Genomic DNA, 18,595 nt, shown 5'->3' on the forward strand with positions numbered 1-18,595 from the left:
TCCTCCACTGCATTCACCACTAAGGCACATCACCGCGCTCTGTGTAAAGAAAAACTTGCCCCACACATCTGCTTTGAGCTTATCCCCTCTAGTATTAGACATTTCCACCCCGGGATAAAGATACCAACTGTCAATTCTATCTTACAATCCCATAAACCTCTCTCAGATCTCCCCTCAGCCTCTGCCGCTCCGGACAAAACAGCCCAGGTTTGTTTGACCTCTCCTTGTAGCTCCTGCCCTCTTAATGCAGGCAGCATCCTGGTGAGTCTCTTCTGCACCCTCTCTTTATCCTTCCTGTGATGGGGTGACCAGAAATGCACACGCATACTCCAGATGTGGCTGAACCAGATTTTTATAAAGCTGCAGTACAACTTCCCGACACTTGAACTTAGCTCTTCAAGTAATAAAGGCAAGCATGCTGTATGCCTACTTTATCTCATTGTCAACCTGTGTGGCCACTTTCAGGGAGCAGTAGACTTGGTCCCCAAGATCCCTCTGTACACCAACACTGTTAAGGGTCCAGCTGTTAACTGTACCATACCTTTACATTTGATCTCCCAAAGAGAAACACCTCTCACTTGCCCTCATTAAACTGCATTTTCCTTTTCTCCATCCATATCTGTAATTGATCTACACCCACCTGTATCCTTTCAGAGGGATGTGGAGGAGAGGGGCTGAGGGGGGCTGGGTTCTGTCTGTGCTGACCGCTGTCTCCTGCCACAGCTGGACTTCCACAAAGGCCTGAAGGTGGAGAGGCCGTTGGAGCCGAAGGCGGAGGAGGCACGCGGCGAACTGCGGGACCACGAGCGGGCAGCCCGCGAGCTGTGGGCCGAGAGGGAGCGGGAGATGGAACGGCGGGAGAGGACGCGCTCCGAACGGGAGTGGGACCGCGACAAGGTGCGGGAGTACGAGGCCAAGGAGGGAGGCAGGGCACGTTCCCGCTCCCGATCCCGGGAACGCCGGCGCAAGGACAGACCCAAGTCTAAGGAGAAGAGGAGCGAGAGGAAAGGTGAGGGCGGCTGGTTCCCAGCCCATTGCGTTATCCCCCCCATCCGCACCACCCCTTCATTAATCATTTCAACCCTTCATTCCCCCTCGCACAGAGAAAGTTCCGGAGGAGCCCCCAGCCAAACTGCTGGACGACCTGTTCCGTAAAACAAAAGCAGCCCCCTGCATTTACTGGCTCCCGCTGACCGTCGAGCAGGTGAGTGGGCAGGTCAGGGCAGCTCCCTTTCTGATGACACTGGACACTGGGGGCTGGGGCAGAGCGAGCAGGGATCAGTCTCAGGTCTGAGAAGTTGGGGGGTTGTGGGCAATAGTTGGTGGTAATTCCCACAGTCAGAGACGCTGACAGGGAGCGAGGGGAAGGGGTTCTGGTACAGGGAGAGTGGAGATGGGGGAGCATGGAGGGAGGAGGGAGGGTGGATGGGCGGTCAAGAGGGGCAAATGGAGTTGGGGCGGTGAGAAGCAGCGATAAGGTGGTGAGGGGAAGTGAGGAGGGAGCTCAGTGCCCCGGGATGCGGGAGGAGACTGGAGCACTCCGGAATCCCACCTGGTCACGGAGAACGTGCAAACTCCACACAGGCAGCAGCAGAGGTGGGGACCGAACTTAGGTGTCTGGGACTTGGAGGCAGCGGATATCCCCACTGAGTTACTCACACCCCTGAAAGCAGGTTAGGAGGGAAGATCTGGGATGGTTGTTGGGTGGATAGGCAGACTGGGAGGGTACAGGGTACTGAACCAGTGTGTGACTGTGTGTGGGGACCCTTGGCCCTTGGGGAAGAGTGATCACTACAAAAGCATGGTTTCTCATTGAAAGGTCTGATAACAACAGGGTAGGAAGGGGTGTGGGAACAATATGGAGAGGGCAGAGGATTCACCGGGAAGCTAGAGCACAGGGTTAATAGCAGGATTCTTAGCAATGTGGAGGAATAGACGGATCTTGGGGAAAAATTCCATAGATTCCTTGAGGTTGTCAGGCAGATTGATGGAGTGGATAGAAGGCTTATGGTGTTTTGGCTTTTGTTAGGCGGGGGGTTGAGTACAAAAGCCAAGAGGTAATCTTGCAGTTCTGTAAAACTGTGGTTGGACCACACTTGGAATATTATGTTCAATTTTAGTCTTCAGAGAGGGTGCAGGAGAGATTTACCAGGATGCTGTCTGGATTAGAGAGCATCTCTTATGGGGAAAGGTTGAGCAGATTAGGGCTTTTCTCTTTGGAGTGAAGGAGGATGAGAGGAGACTGACAGAGTGGACAGCCAAGGACCTTTTCCCAGCGTGGAAAAGCTGATACTGGAGAGCATCATTTTAAGGTGACTGGAGGAGAGCACAGGGGGATGTCAGAGGTAGGTTTTTCACACAGAGAGTGGTGGGTGTGTGGAATGCCCTGCCAGGGATGGCGGTAGAGACCGATACATTAGGGACTCTTAGATAAGTGAAATGGAGGGCTCTGTTGGGGGAGGAAGGGTTAGATTGATCTTTCAGTAGGTCAAAAGGATGACACAACATCGGGGGCCAAAGAGCCTGGGACTGTGCTGTAATGTTCTCAGTTCTATGTTGCCCGGAATGAAGGCTGAACAGGCTGGGATTGTTCTCCGTGGAGTGAAAGAGGCTGACGTTGCCCTTACAGAGGTGTGTAAAATCACTACGGGCAGAGGTAAACGATGTTCATTGTCTTTCCCCCAAGCTAGTTTGAGTCTAAAACTAGAAGGTGAGAGGGGAAAGATTTAAAAGGGACCCCCAAGGAGCAACCTTTGCACCCAGAGAGTGGTCCGTATAGGAGTTGGCTGAAGCAGGTACATTAACAACGTTTAAAAGACCGTTGGACAGGTACACAGATAGGAAAGGTTTAGAGGGAAGCAAGAACCAGTTGGCCAAAAGGCCTGTTTCTGTGCTCTGTGACCCCCCCCCCCCCCCCACCACCACCCCGGACCCCTATGAGGCGAAGACAGGGCACTGAGCACAGGGGTTAGGACATTGTGCTGTAGTTGTAGGAATACAGTGCATAGCTTTGGCCGTCCTATCATGGGAAAGATGTTAAATTAGAAGGTGCTGAAAGGATTTATGAGGATGTTGCCAAAACTAGAGGGCCTGAGAATGCAGGCTAGGTCTTTATTTCGTAGAACATTAGGAGAATGAGGAGTGATCTTGTCAAAATATTGAAAACGAGAGGATATTGAAAACGTGGTTGGTCTTTTCTCCAGTCTGCAACAAGCTGCCAGACGAAGTGGTTGAGGCAGGCACATCAGGAACATTTAAAAGACACTTGGGCAAGGACGTGGAGTCTCCCAGCTATAGGAATGGTATGATTAAGCTGGAGAAGGTACAGAAAAGTTCCTGGGACTGGAGGGCTGGAGTTACAAGGAGAGACTGGACAGGCTGCGGCTGTCTTCTCTGGGGTGAAGAGGCTGAGGGGTGACGATACAGGTTTATAAAAATCACAAGGGGCAGAGAGAGGGTAGATAGTCATACAGGTTTAAGGCAAGAGGGGGAAGGTTCAAAGGAGAAGCTTCTTCCACGTAGAGGGTGGTGCATGAACCCTTGGACAGGTGCGTGGATTAGAAAGGGTTTGAGGGACTTGGGTCAAATGCAGGCCCATTAGCAGGAACTGGCTAAATGGGGATCTTGGTTATCGTGAACAGACGGGCTGAAGGGCTGGCATCTCTGCTGCGTGAGAAGTTCACTCGGGTGTGGGAGACTGTATCGAGGTATGTACGCAGGGGGAGTTGGGAAATTAAGAACTGGAAGGCACAGAGGACAGAGGGCAGCAATTTAATAGGAACCTGAGGGGCAGCTTTTTACCCAGAGGGTGGCCTGTAAACAGAATGAGCTGCTGCAGGAAGTCGTTGAGGCAGGTACAGTAACAACATTTAAAAGACACTTAGACGGGTTCATGCACAGGAAAGGTTTAGAGGGATCTGGGCCAAATGCGGGCAGATGGGACGAGCCAAACCGAGGTAACTGTCCTACCCTGGGGACGAGAGGTGGAGGGACGGGGCAGGAGGGGAGTGTACCTGACCCAGGTGCTGGTGTGTTTGTGCCGGCAGATCGTGCGTAAGGAGATGGAGCGAGCGGACCGCGCCCGAGAGCGGGAGAAGCGGCGGAAGGAGCAGGAGGAGGAGGAGAGGAAGCGGGAGGAGGAGCGGAAGGAACGAGCCAAGGAGCGGGCCAAGGAACGGGAGAAGGAGGCGGAGCGGGGCCGCGAGTCCGAGAGGAAGCGGGAGCACAGCCGGGGTCGGGAACGCCGGGAGACCAAGAGACACAGCCGGAGCCGCAGCACGTCCAGGCGAGACCACAGCCGGCGCTGACCCCCAGGGGCCAAGTGTCTGCCTACCCCACCACTCCACCCTGAGGAGAGGGGACAGGGGGGAGAGAAAATGGGCTCCCATGGCCCTCCCACCTGCCCACCGTAGTTTACTTTCTGAGGAGTGTACTGTATCGTTTGGGCCCCCTCCCCATGGTGCCCAGGGAATGGCAGGGTGGGGAACGGGTCTCACCGGGGTTGAGGTAACACAGTGATCTGTGGGCTACCCCCACCTCTTCCCCGGTCACAGAGGGCCTGGGAGGGCAGAAGCCTCTCCATGTACTCTGTCAGGTCGGGGGCCCTGCTGAGCATCCGGAGCGCTCGAGCGCACGGTCCCCGTCCCCTCCCCTTTCTGGTGGTAGAGGGAGAGGGAGGACCTTGGCCCTTCCTGTTCCCCGTATCTGTTTTTACATTCTGCCTTTTCTTTTTTCGATGTCAAATAAAATCGCTTGTTTGGTTTCCTCGTCTGTCAGGCAGGTCTGATTCTCGGCGGGGCGGGGAAGGACGGGGGACTGAAGGGGACAGCGGCAGAGAGTTTTGTCTGTCAGGCTGGTCTGATTCTCTCTCTCGGTGGGGCAGGGAGGGGAGTAGAGGGGGAGAGATTTGGCATTCAGGGAGGGAGTAGAGGGAGGGGAGAGTTGGGACACGGAAATTCCAGGGTGGGTGCGTTTTGGGGGTGGATGCAGGTTTACAGGATAATTCCAGAGCGGACTTTGGGACAGCGGGGCGCAGGGAGAGTGAGTTGGAATGGGCAGTTCAAGGTGGGGGTGGGGATCATTCTCACAGTGAAGTTTACTGGCAGCAGCATCACAGGCGTCCGGGCACCAGAGCACAACGTTCACAAGCACATCATCAACTCAACGTAAACTCCACAACCCAGAGTGGAATTAAAACGAAAGCAGCCCATCATAGTGCAAAGTGTTGCTGAACTGAGGTAGTGATCAATGTGCAGATTGGTTCGAGAACCAAATGATTGAAGGAAGTAACTGTTCCTGAACCTGGTGGTGTGTGGGACTTCAGGTTTGTACCTCCTGCCCGACGGTAACTGTGAGAAGATGGCATGTCCCAGATGGTGAGGATCTTTGATAATACAAAACCCCCCCATACATCGATAGATGGCGGGGAGGGCTGGGTCTGCTACTCTCTGCACGTCCTTGCATTCCTGCACATTCAAACTACTGTATCGTACCGTAATCTAACCACCGGGCAACTTCCACCTCCACCAGGGAACTGGGCCAGTGACCTGACGGTCAACGATCTGGTAGAGAACTTGGCTTTGGTACCACTGAGACATGTGGGGTATACAGAGGGACCCATGGGTCCGAGTGCAAGTGCCTGAACAGGTTGATAGGGTGGTAAGGAAAACATTACACTCGCTTGTAATGTTAGTTTAGGCATTGAGTTTGTGTTGCAGCTCTATAATATTCTTGTTAGGACACATTCAGTTCCCAGGGCTGAGCAATGGGCTTGGACCCCAAGATCCCTCTGTACACCGACACTGTTAAGGGTCCAGCCATTAACTGTGTTCTGTCCGTTTACATTTGAGCTCCCGAAATGCAACGCCTCACACTCGCCTGGATTTAACTCCGTCTGCCATTTCTCCACACTGATCTGTAACCCTGCCAAATCCTCTGGCAATCATTGTATTGACTGCAACCTTACTAATCACCCATGCGTGCTTTCATCCACATCATTTATATCATGACAGCAGAGGTTCCAATGCGGATGCTTGCGGAACCCCACGGGTCACTGTCATCCGGCCAGAATAAAAGTCCCATTAATCACGACCCTTTGTCTTCTGTGAGCCAATTCTGAATCCAAGGGACTACGTCACTGTGAAGACTGTGAATTTTAATCTTCTGGATGAGCCTCCCATGAGGGACCTTGGCCATGGCCATGTCCATGTAGTTGTCCAGCAGCGTTGCACCCCTTCCTACAGAGCAGAGCTTTGCCATCCCCCCACATTTCCGGCTCACCCTACTGCCCAAGGTACTCCATCATCACTGCCCTCCCCTCCCCTTGCCCCGGGGTGTACAGAGGCAGACGGCAGTGAAGCACAAGACAACAGGCAGAACAGGTTCTTTATTACAACACTGATACAAAACAACGTAGATGTCAGTGGGAGAACAGGGAAGCATGAGGAGGCTGCTGACAGGCTTAGGGTAACACACAAGCATCTCCTACAGTGAGGGCTCAGTCCGGAGGGCGGCTCAGGGAGAAGAGCAAGCATAAAGGAATTCTCACACACGTGCCCCACATGGGCCCTTCCTTGGACCCAGGTCAGGAAGCACAGGTCTCCAGGATGTTGAAGACTGTAGCTCAGGCACTCTCCTCAGCAGGTTCTGCAGAGAAAGGAAGGGCGATAATTAATCCAACACAGACTACATCTGAGAGCACACAATCAGAGTGTGCTGGGGGTGAGGGGCAGTGTGAGGGAGCTGGATTAACGTCAGTGATACGGCACTGGGGGAGAGCAGTTACTGTCCTGTGTGAATAATAACTCTGTGAGAGTCTCCCTTACCCTGGCTAGTGGTCTGTTCAGCGAGCACTGTCCTGTACAGATCGTAGGCATCGTACATCAATACACCCGTCAGAAAGAATCCGAAAACCTGTAATCAAAAATAAATGCTTTTGTCCAACCCCGGGAGTGTGTGATGGGACGGTGTGGAGGGAGTTTCACTCTGTCTGACCCCGGGAGTGTGAGATGGGACAGTGTGGAGGGAGTTTCACTCTGTGTCTGACCCCGGGAGTGTGTGATGGGACGGTGTGGAGGGAGTTTCACTCTGTGTCTGACCCCGGGAGTGTGTGATGGGACGGTGTGGAGGGAGTTTCACTCTGTGTCTGACCCCGGGAGTGTGTGATGGGACGGTGTGGAGGGAGTTTTACTCTGTCTGACCCCGGGAGTGTGTGGTGGGATGGTGTGGAGGGAGTTTCACTCTGACTGACCCCGGGAGTGTGAGATGGGACAGTGTGGAGGGAGCTTCACTTTGTGTCTGACCTCGGGAATGTGTGATGGGACAGTGTGCAGGGAGTTTCACTCTGTGACCCCGTGAGTGTGTGATGGGACGGTGTGGAGGGAGTTTCACTCTGTGTCTGACCCCGGGAGTGTGTGATGGGACGGTGTGGAGGGAGTTTTACTCTGTCTGACCCCGGGAGTGTGTGGTGGGATGGTGTGGAGGGAGTTTCACTCTGTCTGACCCCGGGAGTGTGAGATGGGACAGTGTGGAGGGAGCTTCACTTTGTGTCTGACCTCGGGAATGTGTGATGGGACAGTGTGCAGGGAGTTTCACTCTGTGACCCCGTGAGTGTGTGATGGGACGGTGTGGAGGGAGTTTCACTCTGTGTCTGACCCTTTTTTTTTTACAAAATTCTTTATTACAAATGTCGGTGCTATACAATATTTACAAACCCAGTGACTAACATATTTACTACACTACATACAGACAATACATCTTAAACCAATATATTGCCATCCTCATCAATGATGGCATTTACACCCCGCGGAGCCCAACGGTCCCGGAACACCTCTACGGTCGCCGTGGACTGTGCGTATTCCTTTTCAATGTTCACCCGGGCACGAACATACCCCCTAAACATAGCCAGGCAGTCCGCCCGGGGAGAACCTCCTGCCACCCTTTTCCAGGAGCCACGGATGGCAATTTTCGCCAGCCCCAGGAGCAAGTTGACAAGGACATCCTCATCCCTCTGTGCCCCCCTCCTTACTGGATGACCATATATAAATAGGGTGGGACTGAAATGCAACCAGAAGGCGAGAAGCAGCCCACGCAAAAACGCGAAAAGGGGCTGCAGCCTCACACACTCCACGTACATGTGGTACACGGTCTCCTCCAGCCCGCAGAAGTGACACGCGGCTGGGAGATCCGTGTACAGACTGAAGAACTTATTGCAGGGCACCGCTTTATGCAGCACCCTCCAGCCGAGATCCCCAAGGTGCATGGGGAGGACTCCCTTGTAAAGGGACTTCCATTGGGGACCCCCCTCACCTCCAGGTGGAAAGACCGACCGCCATGGCGTGCCGGGACGGTGGACAGAGGCTAGGAAGTGGAGGGTGTGGAGCAGCAGCCCATAAAGGTACCTCCTGCCTGCATCCCTGAATGGGATTGTGGGTGTCGATGAAAGACGGCTCAAGTTGTGTGGATTCGTCTCTCGGGTAAGGCTGCGGGGCCTGGGCCCGACGAGCAGCTCAGCTTGAGTCGATCCACACACCTGAGCCGCACCGACATCCGCTGAGGCAGGGCAAGGGTCGGCCAGGACCCCGCCCTCTGCCAGAGGAGGGGATTCCCGGCCTGAGGCAACCATGTTCCAGACTCTCAGTAGGTCCTGATAGAAGCCGGGCAGCCTCTGCAAAGCAGCACGGCTGACGCCTGCCGGTGGTAGCTGCATATCTTCGTGAAGGCAGCAGCCCCTCCGGAGGAAGAAAGTCGCCAACACGTGCCACCTGGGAGGGCGCTCGGCGTACAGGAATCTCTGCAGAGTCCTGAGGCGGAGAGCCGCCAGTCGTGTGCGTACACACACCAGCGACTGTCCGCCCTCTCCTACTGGGAGACTCAGAACCGCTGCAGAGACCCAGTGTTTCCTGTTTCCCCAGAAGAAGTCCACCAGCTTCCTCTGCATTCTCGCAACAAAAGGGGCAGGGGGGGCCAAGGTGACCATCCGGTACCACAACATGGAGGCCACCAGCTGGTTTATGACCACCACCCTGCCTCGATAGGAAAGCACCCTGAGAAGGCCTGACCAGCGCCCTAGCCGGGCCATGACCTTTGTCTCCAGGTCCTGCCAGTTCGCCAGCCAGGTCTCCCCAGAAGGACTCAGGTAGACTCCCAGATAGAGAAGACGTCTGGTGCTCCACTCAAAAGCTCTCATCTCCTCCGGCAGGGAGTCCACCTGCCACTGGCCTACTAAGAGTCCGGAACATTTCGCCCAGTTGATCCTGGCGGAGGATGCCGCCGAGAAAACATCTTGGTACTCGCGCATCCTCCGCAGGTCACAGGGGTCTGTCATCATGAGGAGTACGTCATCGGCGTAGGCCGAGAGGACGACCCTCATGTCCGGTTCGCGCAGAACCAGACCTGTCAGCCTTCGCCGAAGAAGGCCGAGGAATGGCTCGACACAGATCGCATACAGTTGACCGGACATGGGGCACCCTTGACGCACTCCTCTTCGGAAGTGGATAGGTCCTGTCAGTGATCCGTTGATCTTAACTAGGCACTCTGCGGCAGAGTACAGGAGCCGAACTCGGGCCACAAAGTGTGGTCCGAGCCCAAAAGCCTGCAGGGTGCCCAGCAGGAAACTGTGGTCCACCCGGTCAAACGCCTTCTCCTGGTCAAGAGAAAGAAACGCCGCCGGGGTCCCAGTCTCCTGGAGCAGGTGGATCAGGTCCCGTACTAGGTGGACATTGTCCTGGATGGAGCGGCCCGGGACCGTGTAAGATTGGTCAGGATGGACCACCTGTCCAATTACCGAACCCAGACGGTTGGCCATTGCCCGGGCGAAGATCTTGTAGTCCGCGCACAAGAGGGAGACCGGCCGCCAGTTCTTTAGCAGGCGGAGGTCTCCCTTCTTGGGCAGTAGGACCACAACAGCTCTTCGCCATGAGAGGGGCATTTCTCCGGTGGCTAGGCTCTCCCCTAGGACAAGGCTGTAATCATCCCCCAGGACATCCCAAAAAGCCTGATAAAACTCAACACTCAGTCCATCCAAACCAGGGGACTTGCCCCTCCGGAGTTGCCGAAGGGCAGTGGACAGCTCCTCCCGAGTCAGGGGGGCATCCAGACGCACTGCATCCTCTGGACTGACCTTAGGCAAATCCTTCCAGACCTCATTGCACGCCTCCGCATTTGACGGATCAGGCGAGAATAAGGACCGATAGAATGAACGGACCTCGTTGTTAATTCCATCAGGGTCCGTGATGGAGGAGCCATCGGCAGCCAGCAATTCCACTAGCTGCTTTTGAACTCCCCGCCACCTCTCCAACGAGTAGAAGAAGGGTGAGCCACGGTCCAAATCCTGCAGCATTTGGATCCGTGACCTCACGTACGCACCTCGGGACTGCTGAAGCTGCAAGTCCCTTAGTGCGTCCTTCTTCTCCTGGTATTCCTGCCACAGCTGCTGGTCTCCAGTGGTCGGACCGAGGCGGGACTCCAGGTCAAGCAACGCTCTCTCAAGCCGCTCAATCTCAGAGCCCCGCCCTTTGGTCGACCCCCTAGTGTACTCCCGACATAAAAACCGGATGTGGGCTTTGCCCACATCCCACCATAGCCGTAGGGAGCAGAACTCTCTCCGCCTCTCCTTCCAGGAGACCCAGAACACTCGGAACGAATCCCGGAAACGGCTGTCCTCCAGCAGCCGGTTGTTAAAATGCCAATACCCGGATCCCACCCGAGGGTGTAGTGGAATAAATTCCATCCACACAAGGTGATGATCCGAGCACGACACTGGCCGCATGGAGGACGCCGACACGCGGGAGGCGTAGGCCCGAGAGATGTAAATGCGGTCTATCCTGGAACCTCCTTCTCTAGACCTTCTCGAGAAGGCGCTAGAGTTGGGGTGAAAATTCCGCCAGCTGTCCACCAAGTCAAAGGAGCCGACTAGCTCCTTTAACTTTTTTGCCGATGCTGGGTCGCGTTGGAGGCCCGAAACGGTCCTCCGCCTCGAGGGTACAATTGAAATCTCCCCCGAGGATGACGCAGTCCCCAGGATCGATGGAGCTCAGCAGGGTGGACAGCTGACAGAATAGGCGCGTCTGCATCACACCGCGCCTGGGAGCGTACACATTGATAAAATGCAATGGTACGCCATCCAGGCGCACAACCAGGTGGAGCAGACGGCCGGGCACAACGTCTTGGACTCTTTCAATTACTGGCTGGAAGGTCGGGGCCAACAGGATCGCCACCCCGCTAGAAATGGAGCTGAGGTGGCTCATGTAGACCCCGCCCTGCCACTCCAGGAGCCAAGCAGACTCGTCCCCAGGGATGGTATGGGTTTCCTGCAGGAAACTCACCGTATACCGCCCATCCCTGAGGACTGAGAGATTGTTATGCCTGCGAAGAGGACCCCTGCTGCCGTTTACATTGAGACTAGCTATGGTAAGCTTCATGGCGGGAACACACTAGGTCTCAGCAGCTGCGCCCATTTCGGTGAGAGCGGAGGCGCCTTCCACCACACTGTCCGGAAAGAAAGCAAGGATACCTTTTGCTTTCCGGGCTCGAGCGGTACCAGCAACACCCTGTGACCCACCATCCCCCGTAGGAGCGAGGCTGCTTCTCCCTCTGATGTCCCTTACTAGGTCATCCAGGAAAGATTTTAGTTGCCGTCTGTCGTTCCCCACCACCGCATTCCTCTTTCCCTTTCCCTTTCGTCTGAGGATGACTCGCAGGGACCTCACCAGCCTCGGCATGCTGGGCCAGCGAAGCGAGGCTAGCTGAGGCCGGTGCTTGGCACCCTCAGAGGTGAGAATGAAATGCTTAATTTCCTCTACAGGTATCAATGGGGATTTCTCAGGAGGGGTGAGGATGTCCATTGTTTCACTATCGAAAGAGTCCCCCTCCAACCCGTCACTGCAGACAGAATCCCCATCGGCCTCCCCGCATGTTCCAATAGATGGCTGCGCCTGCGACCCACACCGCGCAGCGGGCACCTCGCTCTTACCTGCCTTCTCCACCGTCGCATCAGCCTCATCCACATTTGCGACAGTGGAGAGACAATCCCCAGGGACTCCCTGCAAGTCATTTATTGCTGGGGTCGATGTGCACAGAATATCGTCCTCCCTAGGGGGCAGGCATAGAGGGGAACCCGGCACCTTTGGTCCAAGGGATTCATAAGCCGCCTGGTGCTGAGAATGAGAGAGCTTTGCCTCGTCTCCTATTACACTATTCGGTACACTGGCCTCCAGAGAGGCGCTGACTTGTAGGTCCTGGGTGGAGGCCTCCAGGGCTGCCTCATTTGTGCAAACAGGCCTATCACAAGCCTTTTGCACAACCACACCATCTACCCCAGGACTGGTGGCTACATCTGAGGACTCAGGTTTAGAACCAACCCCTACCCGGATTCCCACCCCTTCCTGGGACTCCCCCGCATCTACATCCCCTGCCCTCTTGCGGGAACGTTCCCTTCTCCTCTTCACGCTGGAGGAGCACACAGGTGCAGGCTTCACCGATGGGGCGGCGCCTTCTGTTTCCATCGCCCCGTCTGCTTGCGCACCTCCCCGAGCCCCACGCTCCACTTCAGACGAAATGGGTGTGAGCTCTGCGGCCTCAAAGGCCCGCTTCTTACTATGTTTAGATTTCCCCTTTGCCTTCTTACTCCGCACAGACTCCACCCCGTCCCCCACCTGAACTACAGGGAGAGGAGCAGGGACCGACCCAACCGTAGAAGTAGGGACAGGGGTAGGGGTAGGGGCAGGGTGAGGGGCTGGGGCAGGATCACGGGCGGGGGCAGGGTCAGATGCAGGTGCAGGCGCACGCGCAGGAGTAGGATCAGGGGCAGAGGTAGCTGGGGCACTGGTGCCCGAAGTGGGCTCCCTCGGGTTCCGGGCGGCAGGACAGTCCCTCCGAAAGTGCCCCACCTCCCTGCACGCATGGCACCGTGGGCGCTCGGAGCTCCAGTACACCTGATAATCTACTCCCTCGTGCCGGACAGTAAAGCGGCCCTCAACATCCTCCTCCCTTTCCAGCTGCATGAAAACCTGACGCCGGAAAGAGATTACGGTGCGGAGGGTGCGTCTCTTAAATTTGTGTCGGATGGCAGTAATCTCCGACCTTACTTGCCCTAAACGGGCCAGTGGGGGAAGCAAGTCCTCATTTGGAATGAAAGGCTTAACATGCCCAAGCACGATACGTTGCGTGGGGGCCGTCACCAGCTCCATAGGTAAAAAGATGGTGTCCACCGTGACTCCCCTGCTTAGGGCCCGGTGCACTAGCTCTTCATTCACCAGATAGAACACCGCCTTTCCGAACTCCTTCTCGGTGGCCAGAATACCACCTTTCCCCACAAGGTCCTCCATTGCCTCCGTACACTTTTCTAGTGTCATTCCAGGGCGCAAAATACATTGCACCCCACGTTCCACCTTCACCGACCGAAACAGGGCGTTGTCCGAGGCCGGGGAGGCAGCCGCCCTTGCGTAACTCCCCGAAGGCCCGCGACTCCCTGGAGACCGGTCCGGCATGCTGGCGCTCTTTCCAGTCCGAGAATTTTGCGGCGGTGCCAGTTAGAAGTCCTGGAGCGAGTCGAATAACTGGCCGGGAAAGTTTGCAGTCGACAGTTCCTCGCTGGCTCGGCGCCAGGAAAGGCTCCGTCGGACTTGCAGAGACCCAGGCCGGGAGAGGCCGAAACGTCCTTCCAGATGCTCCGGCACCGGCACCGACACCGGACGAAAAATCAGGAAAACAATGGAGGAGGAACGTTGCCCCGATGTCAATGGGGGGAAAACGACGGCGTTTGCCTCCGGTTTTGGAGCGAAACGGCTTACTGGCGAGTTGCCAGCGGCCGCATCTGGGAGCTACGCAGTAAGCAGCCGCCAACAAACCCAGTCCAAACCGGCAGCAAAAAACTCCACACCGAGCTTCCACGCCAACGCCGTCACTCACTCAGTTGTCCAAGAGACTTTTAGAGCCACCTCCAAAGTATTCCACGAACTTTATCCAGTAGTTTTCCTTCGATTTCTCCCAGCTCAGTCAGCACAGCTCCTCTCTGTGTCTGACCCTGGGAGTGTGTGGTGGGATGGTGTGGAGGGAGTTTCACTCTGTCTGACCCCAGGAGTGTGTGATGGGACGGTGTGGAGGGAGTTTCACTCTATGTCTGACCCCGGGAGTGTGTGATGGGACGGTGTGGAGGGAGGTTCACTCTGTGTCTGACCCCGGGAGTGTGTGATGGGACGGTGTGGAGGGAGATTCACTCTGTGTCTGACCCTGGAAGTGTGTGGAGGGAGGTTCACTCTGTGTCTGACCCCGTGAGTGTGTGATGGGACGGTGTGGAGGGAGTTTCACTCTGTCTGACCCCGGGAGTATGTGGAGGGAGTTTTACTCTGTCTGACCCCGGGAGTGTGAGATGGGACAGTGTGGAGGGAGCTTCACTTTGTGTCTGACCTCGGGAATGTGTGATGGGACAGTGTGCAGGGAGTTTCACTCTGTGACCCCGTGAGTGTGTGATGGGACGGTGTGGAGGGAGTTTCACTCTGTCTGACCCCAGGAGTGTGTGGTGGGATGGTGTGGAGGGAGTTTCACTCTGTCTGACCCTGGGAGTGTGAGATGGGACGGTGTGGAGGGAGTTTCACTCTGTGTCTGACCCCGGGAGTGTGTGACGGGACGGTGTGGAGGGAGTTTCACTCTGTGTCTGACCCCGGGAGTGTGTGATGGGATGGTGTGGAGGGAGTTTCACTCTGTGTCTGACCCTGGGAGTGTGTGATGGGACGGTGTGGAGGGAGTTTCACTCTGTGTCTGACCCCGGGAGTGTGTGGTGGGATGGTGTGGAGGGAGTTTCACTCTGTCTGACCCCGGGAGTGTGAGATGGGACGGTGTGGAGGGAGTTTCACTCTGTGTCTGACCCCGGGAGTGTGTGATGGGACGGTGTGGAGGGAGTTTCACTCTGTGTCTGACCCCGGGAGTGTGTGGTGGGACGGTGTGGAGGGAGTTTCACTCTGTCTGACCCCGGGAGTGTGTGGTGGGATGGTGTGGAGGGAGTTTCACTCTGTCTGACCCCAGGAGTGTGAGATGGGACGGTGTGGAGGGAGCTTCACTTTGTGTCTGACCCCGGGAGTGTGTGATGGGACGGTGTGGAGGGAGCTTCACTTTGTGTCTGACCTCGGGAGTGTGTGATGGGACGGTGTGGAGGGAGTTTCACTGTGTCTGACCCCGTGAGTGTGTGATGGGACGGTGTGGAGGGAGTTTCACTCTGTGTCTGACCCCGGGAGTGTGTGGAGGGAGCCTCACTGTGTGTTTGACCCCATGAGTGTGCTTTGGGACTGTGACAGAAGCCTCACTCTGTGTCTGTGGGATGAGACGACGCAGAGGGAGGTTCACTATGTGTCAACCTCAGGAGTGTGTGATTGGGCGGTGGGATGAGGTGGTGTTTTGGGACAGTGATGGGAGCCTCACTCTTCCCACTTACTGCAGCCGCTGCCATTCCTGACCCTCCACTCCGAACAGACGAGATGATGGAGAGAATGAGGAAAATGAGGGCTGAGATGACAGCTCGCACGAAGTCCTGAAGGAGGACGAGAAATTAATGTTAGTTCTGGATCCCGTGTAATCTAACCTTCCAAACCAGCCTGCCGCGAGGAACCTTGTTGAGTCCATATGGATAATATCCACCACCCTACCCTCCTGGTTCCCTCCTCAAGGAAGTCCAAGAGATTTGGTCGGACGCAACTTCCCACACACACAGTTGTGTTGGCTGTCCCAAACCAGACCCTGTCCATCAGAATCCCCTCTCGCAACTTACCCACCACCAACGTCAGACTCATTGGCCTTCTGTTTCCTGGCTTGTTTTTGTGACCCTCTTTAAGCAATGGTACCACATTAGCCACTCTCCACTCACCCAGAACCTCACCTGTGGCCAGAGATGAAGCAAAAATCTCCACAAGGGTCTCCACGATTTCTTCAGCTTCCCACAAGCCTCGAGAATGCACCAGGTCAGGGCCTGAGGATTTACCCACCTAATAGACTTTAAGGTCTCCAGTACTTCCTCCCTCCTAATCTGTGTGTACCCAAGATGCCACCATTCACTCCCCGAGCTTCCATTGTTCTCTCCACAGTAAAAACTGAAGAGAAATGCTCATTAAAAATCTCTGCGGTGTCCTTCAGTTCCACATGCAGACAGCCATGCTGATCTCTTGAATTTTGCCTCACCTATGCCTGACAGATAAGACCACAAGATATAGGACCAGAATTCAGCCATTTAGCCCATCGAGTCTGCTCCGCCATTTTATCATGGTTGATCCAATTCTCCTCTCAGCCCCAATCTCCTGCCTTCTCCCCATATTCCTTCGTGCCCTGACCAAACGAGAGCCTATCAACCTTTGCCTTAAATATATCCAATGACTTGGCCTCCACAGCTGTCTGTGGCAACGAATTCCACAGATCCACCACCCTCTGGCTAAAGAAATTCCTCCTCATCTGCATTCTAAATGGACGTCCCTCTACTCTGAGGCTGTGCCCTCTCGTCTTGGAGTCTCCCACAAAAGGAAACATCCTCTCCACATCTACTATCAAGGCCTTTCACCTTTTGAGAGATTTCAATGAGGTCACCCCTCATTTTTCTGAATTACAGTGAATACAGGCCCAGAGCCATCAAACACTCCTCATAAAGACAAGCCTTTCAATCCTGGAATCATTTTTGTGAAACTCCTTTGAACCTTCTCCAATGTCAGCACATCCTTTCTTAGATAAGAGGCCTAAAACTGCTCACTGTACTCCAAATGAGGCCTCACTAGTGCCTTATAAATCCTCAAAATTACATCCTTGCTTTTATATTCTAGCCTGGAAATGAATGCTAACATCGCATTATCTTCCTGACCACAGACTCAACCTGCAAATTAACCTCCAGGGAATCCTGCACAAGGATTCCCAAATCCCTTTGTACCTCAGATCTTTGTATTTCCTCACCATCTAGAAAATAGTCAACTCTTTCTACCCAGATCCATACCATAGCCTTGTTCTCTCCTAACTTCTCTCCTCAGTGCACTCCTCCACTTCCTGCAACCATTGAGAGATTCTCTTGACCCAACTACCTCCACCCAACATATGCCTCCTTTTTCCCGACCGGAGCCTCAGTATCTCCTGTCAGCTTGGGTTCCCTAAACCTGCCACCCTTGGCCTTCATCCCGCTGGAGTACTGTATTCCAGGATTTCAAAAACGCATCTTTAAAAGCCTCCCACTTTCCAGTCGTATCTTGACCCGTAAAGAATTTAACCCAATTGACCCTGGCAAGATCCTATCCAGTGCTTCTAAAATTGGTCTCAAGTTTAGCAGCTTAACCTGTGACATTTTAAAATTAATAGAATTGTCATTGGACTCAAAGTACTTCCTGACTTGCACAACAGATATAGAACATAGAACAGTACAGGCCCTTTGGCCCACAATGTCGTGCTGACCTTTTAACCCACTCTAAGATCAATTTAACTCTTCCCTGTCACATCATCCTCCGTTTTCCTTTCATCTATGGGCCCATCTAAGAGTCCCTTAAATGCCCCTAATTTATCTGCCTCTACCCCCAGCCCTGGCACTGTACCCACCCACCCATCACTGTCTGGGTACCTACCTGACATTCCTCCCCCTATACTTTCTTCAATCACATTAAAATTACGTCCTCTCATATTAGGAATTCCCACCCCTGGGAAAGGGCGCTGGTTGTCCACTCTATCAATTCCTCTTTATCTTGTACTCCTGTACCTCGTCCTCCTCCGCTCCAAAGAGAAAAGCCCAAGCTCACTCAAACTTAAAACTTGCTCGTTAATCCAGGCAGCGTTCTGGTGAATCTCCTCTGCACCCTCTCAAAAGCTTCCACGTCCTTCCTATAATGAGGTGGCCAGTCTGAACACAAGTGTGGTCTAACTAGTTTCATAGAGCTGCAACATTAGCTGGCTTCTCTTGAACTCAGTCCCCTGATTACTGAAGGCCAACACACCATATACTTTCTTAACCCTCCTGTTAACTTGTGCAGCAACTTTGAGGGATCTGTGGACATGGACCCCAAGATCTCTCTGTAGCCTCAGACTAAGAATCCTACTTTTAACCGTAATTTCCTTTCAATTTGAGCTTCCAAAGTGGTTTCACTTCACACTTCTCCAGATGGAGTCCAGAACCATCTCCAGAGACACTAATAATGCTTTTCTCAGATTCAATCCCTCTCCTTCTGACAGTAACCTCACTCTCCCTGCGTGGTATCACTGACTGTATTCAGCCCCAGCTCCCTCACACCATCCCTCAGTGACCCCTCTCCCTCAGCACCCTGTGTCACTGACTGTATCCCCACTGACATTAATCCAGCTCCCCCACGCCATTCCTCAATAGCTGAGCTCCCCCCTCACTCCCACCCCCTGCCCAGCAGCTCTCACCGTGGTGGGCCAGCTGAGGCCAGCGAGTTTTTGGTGGTAGCGGGTGAGATAGACGCAGAGGAAGCAGATGTTGAGGATGAGGAAGAGGAGGGGGGCAGTGAGGAACGCCGTGTCTGACGCCGCATAGCAGACGAACAGCAGAAACAGGAGGATCTGCCGGAGGGAGAGAGGGAGAGAGGTTAGACGTCTCTGTGTGCGCAGTCCGATCCCACAGTACACA

General features: G+C 54.6%; 1 protein-coding gene across 3 annotated transcripts in view; it reads left to right on the top strand.

Moving 5' to 3' along the window:
- Positions 1-4,756, top strand: part of LOC134352683 (apoptotic chromatin condensation inducer in the nucleus-like) — a 109,480-nt gene extending 104,724 nt beyond the window's left edge. For all 3 annotated transcript variants that reach the window (XM_063060069.1, XM_063060071.1, XM_063060070.1), the window contains 3 exons: positions 724-1,009; positions 1,104-1,204; positions 4,047-4,756. In XM_063060069.1, the coding sequence (XP_062916139.1) occupies positions 724-1,009; positions 1,104-1,204; positions 4,047-4,307 (648 nt within the window). In that variant the 3' untranslated portion in view covers positions 4,308-4,756. The remainder of the gene's footprint in view (positions 1-723; positions 1,010-1,103; positions 1,205-4,046) is intronic.
- Positions 4,757-18,595: the final 13,839 nt, after the last annotated feature.

This window comes from Mobula hypostoma, chromosome 10, assembly GCF_963921235.1.
Source record: "Mobula hypostoma chromosome 10, sMobHyp1.1, whole genome shotgun sequence".
NCBI classification, from domain to species: Eukaryota; Metazoa; Chordata; class Chondrichthyes; order Myliobatiformes; family Myliobatidae; genus Mobula; species Mobula hypostoma.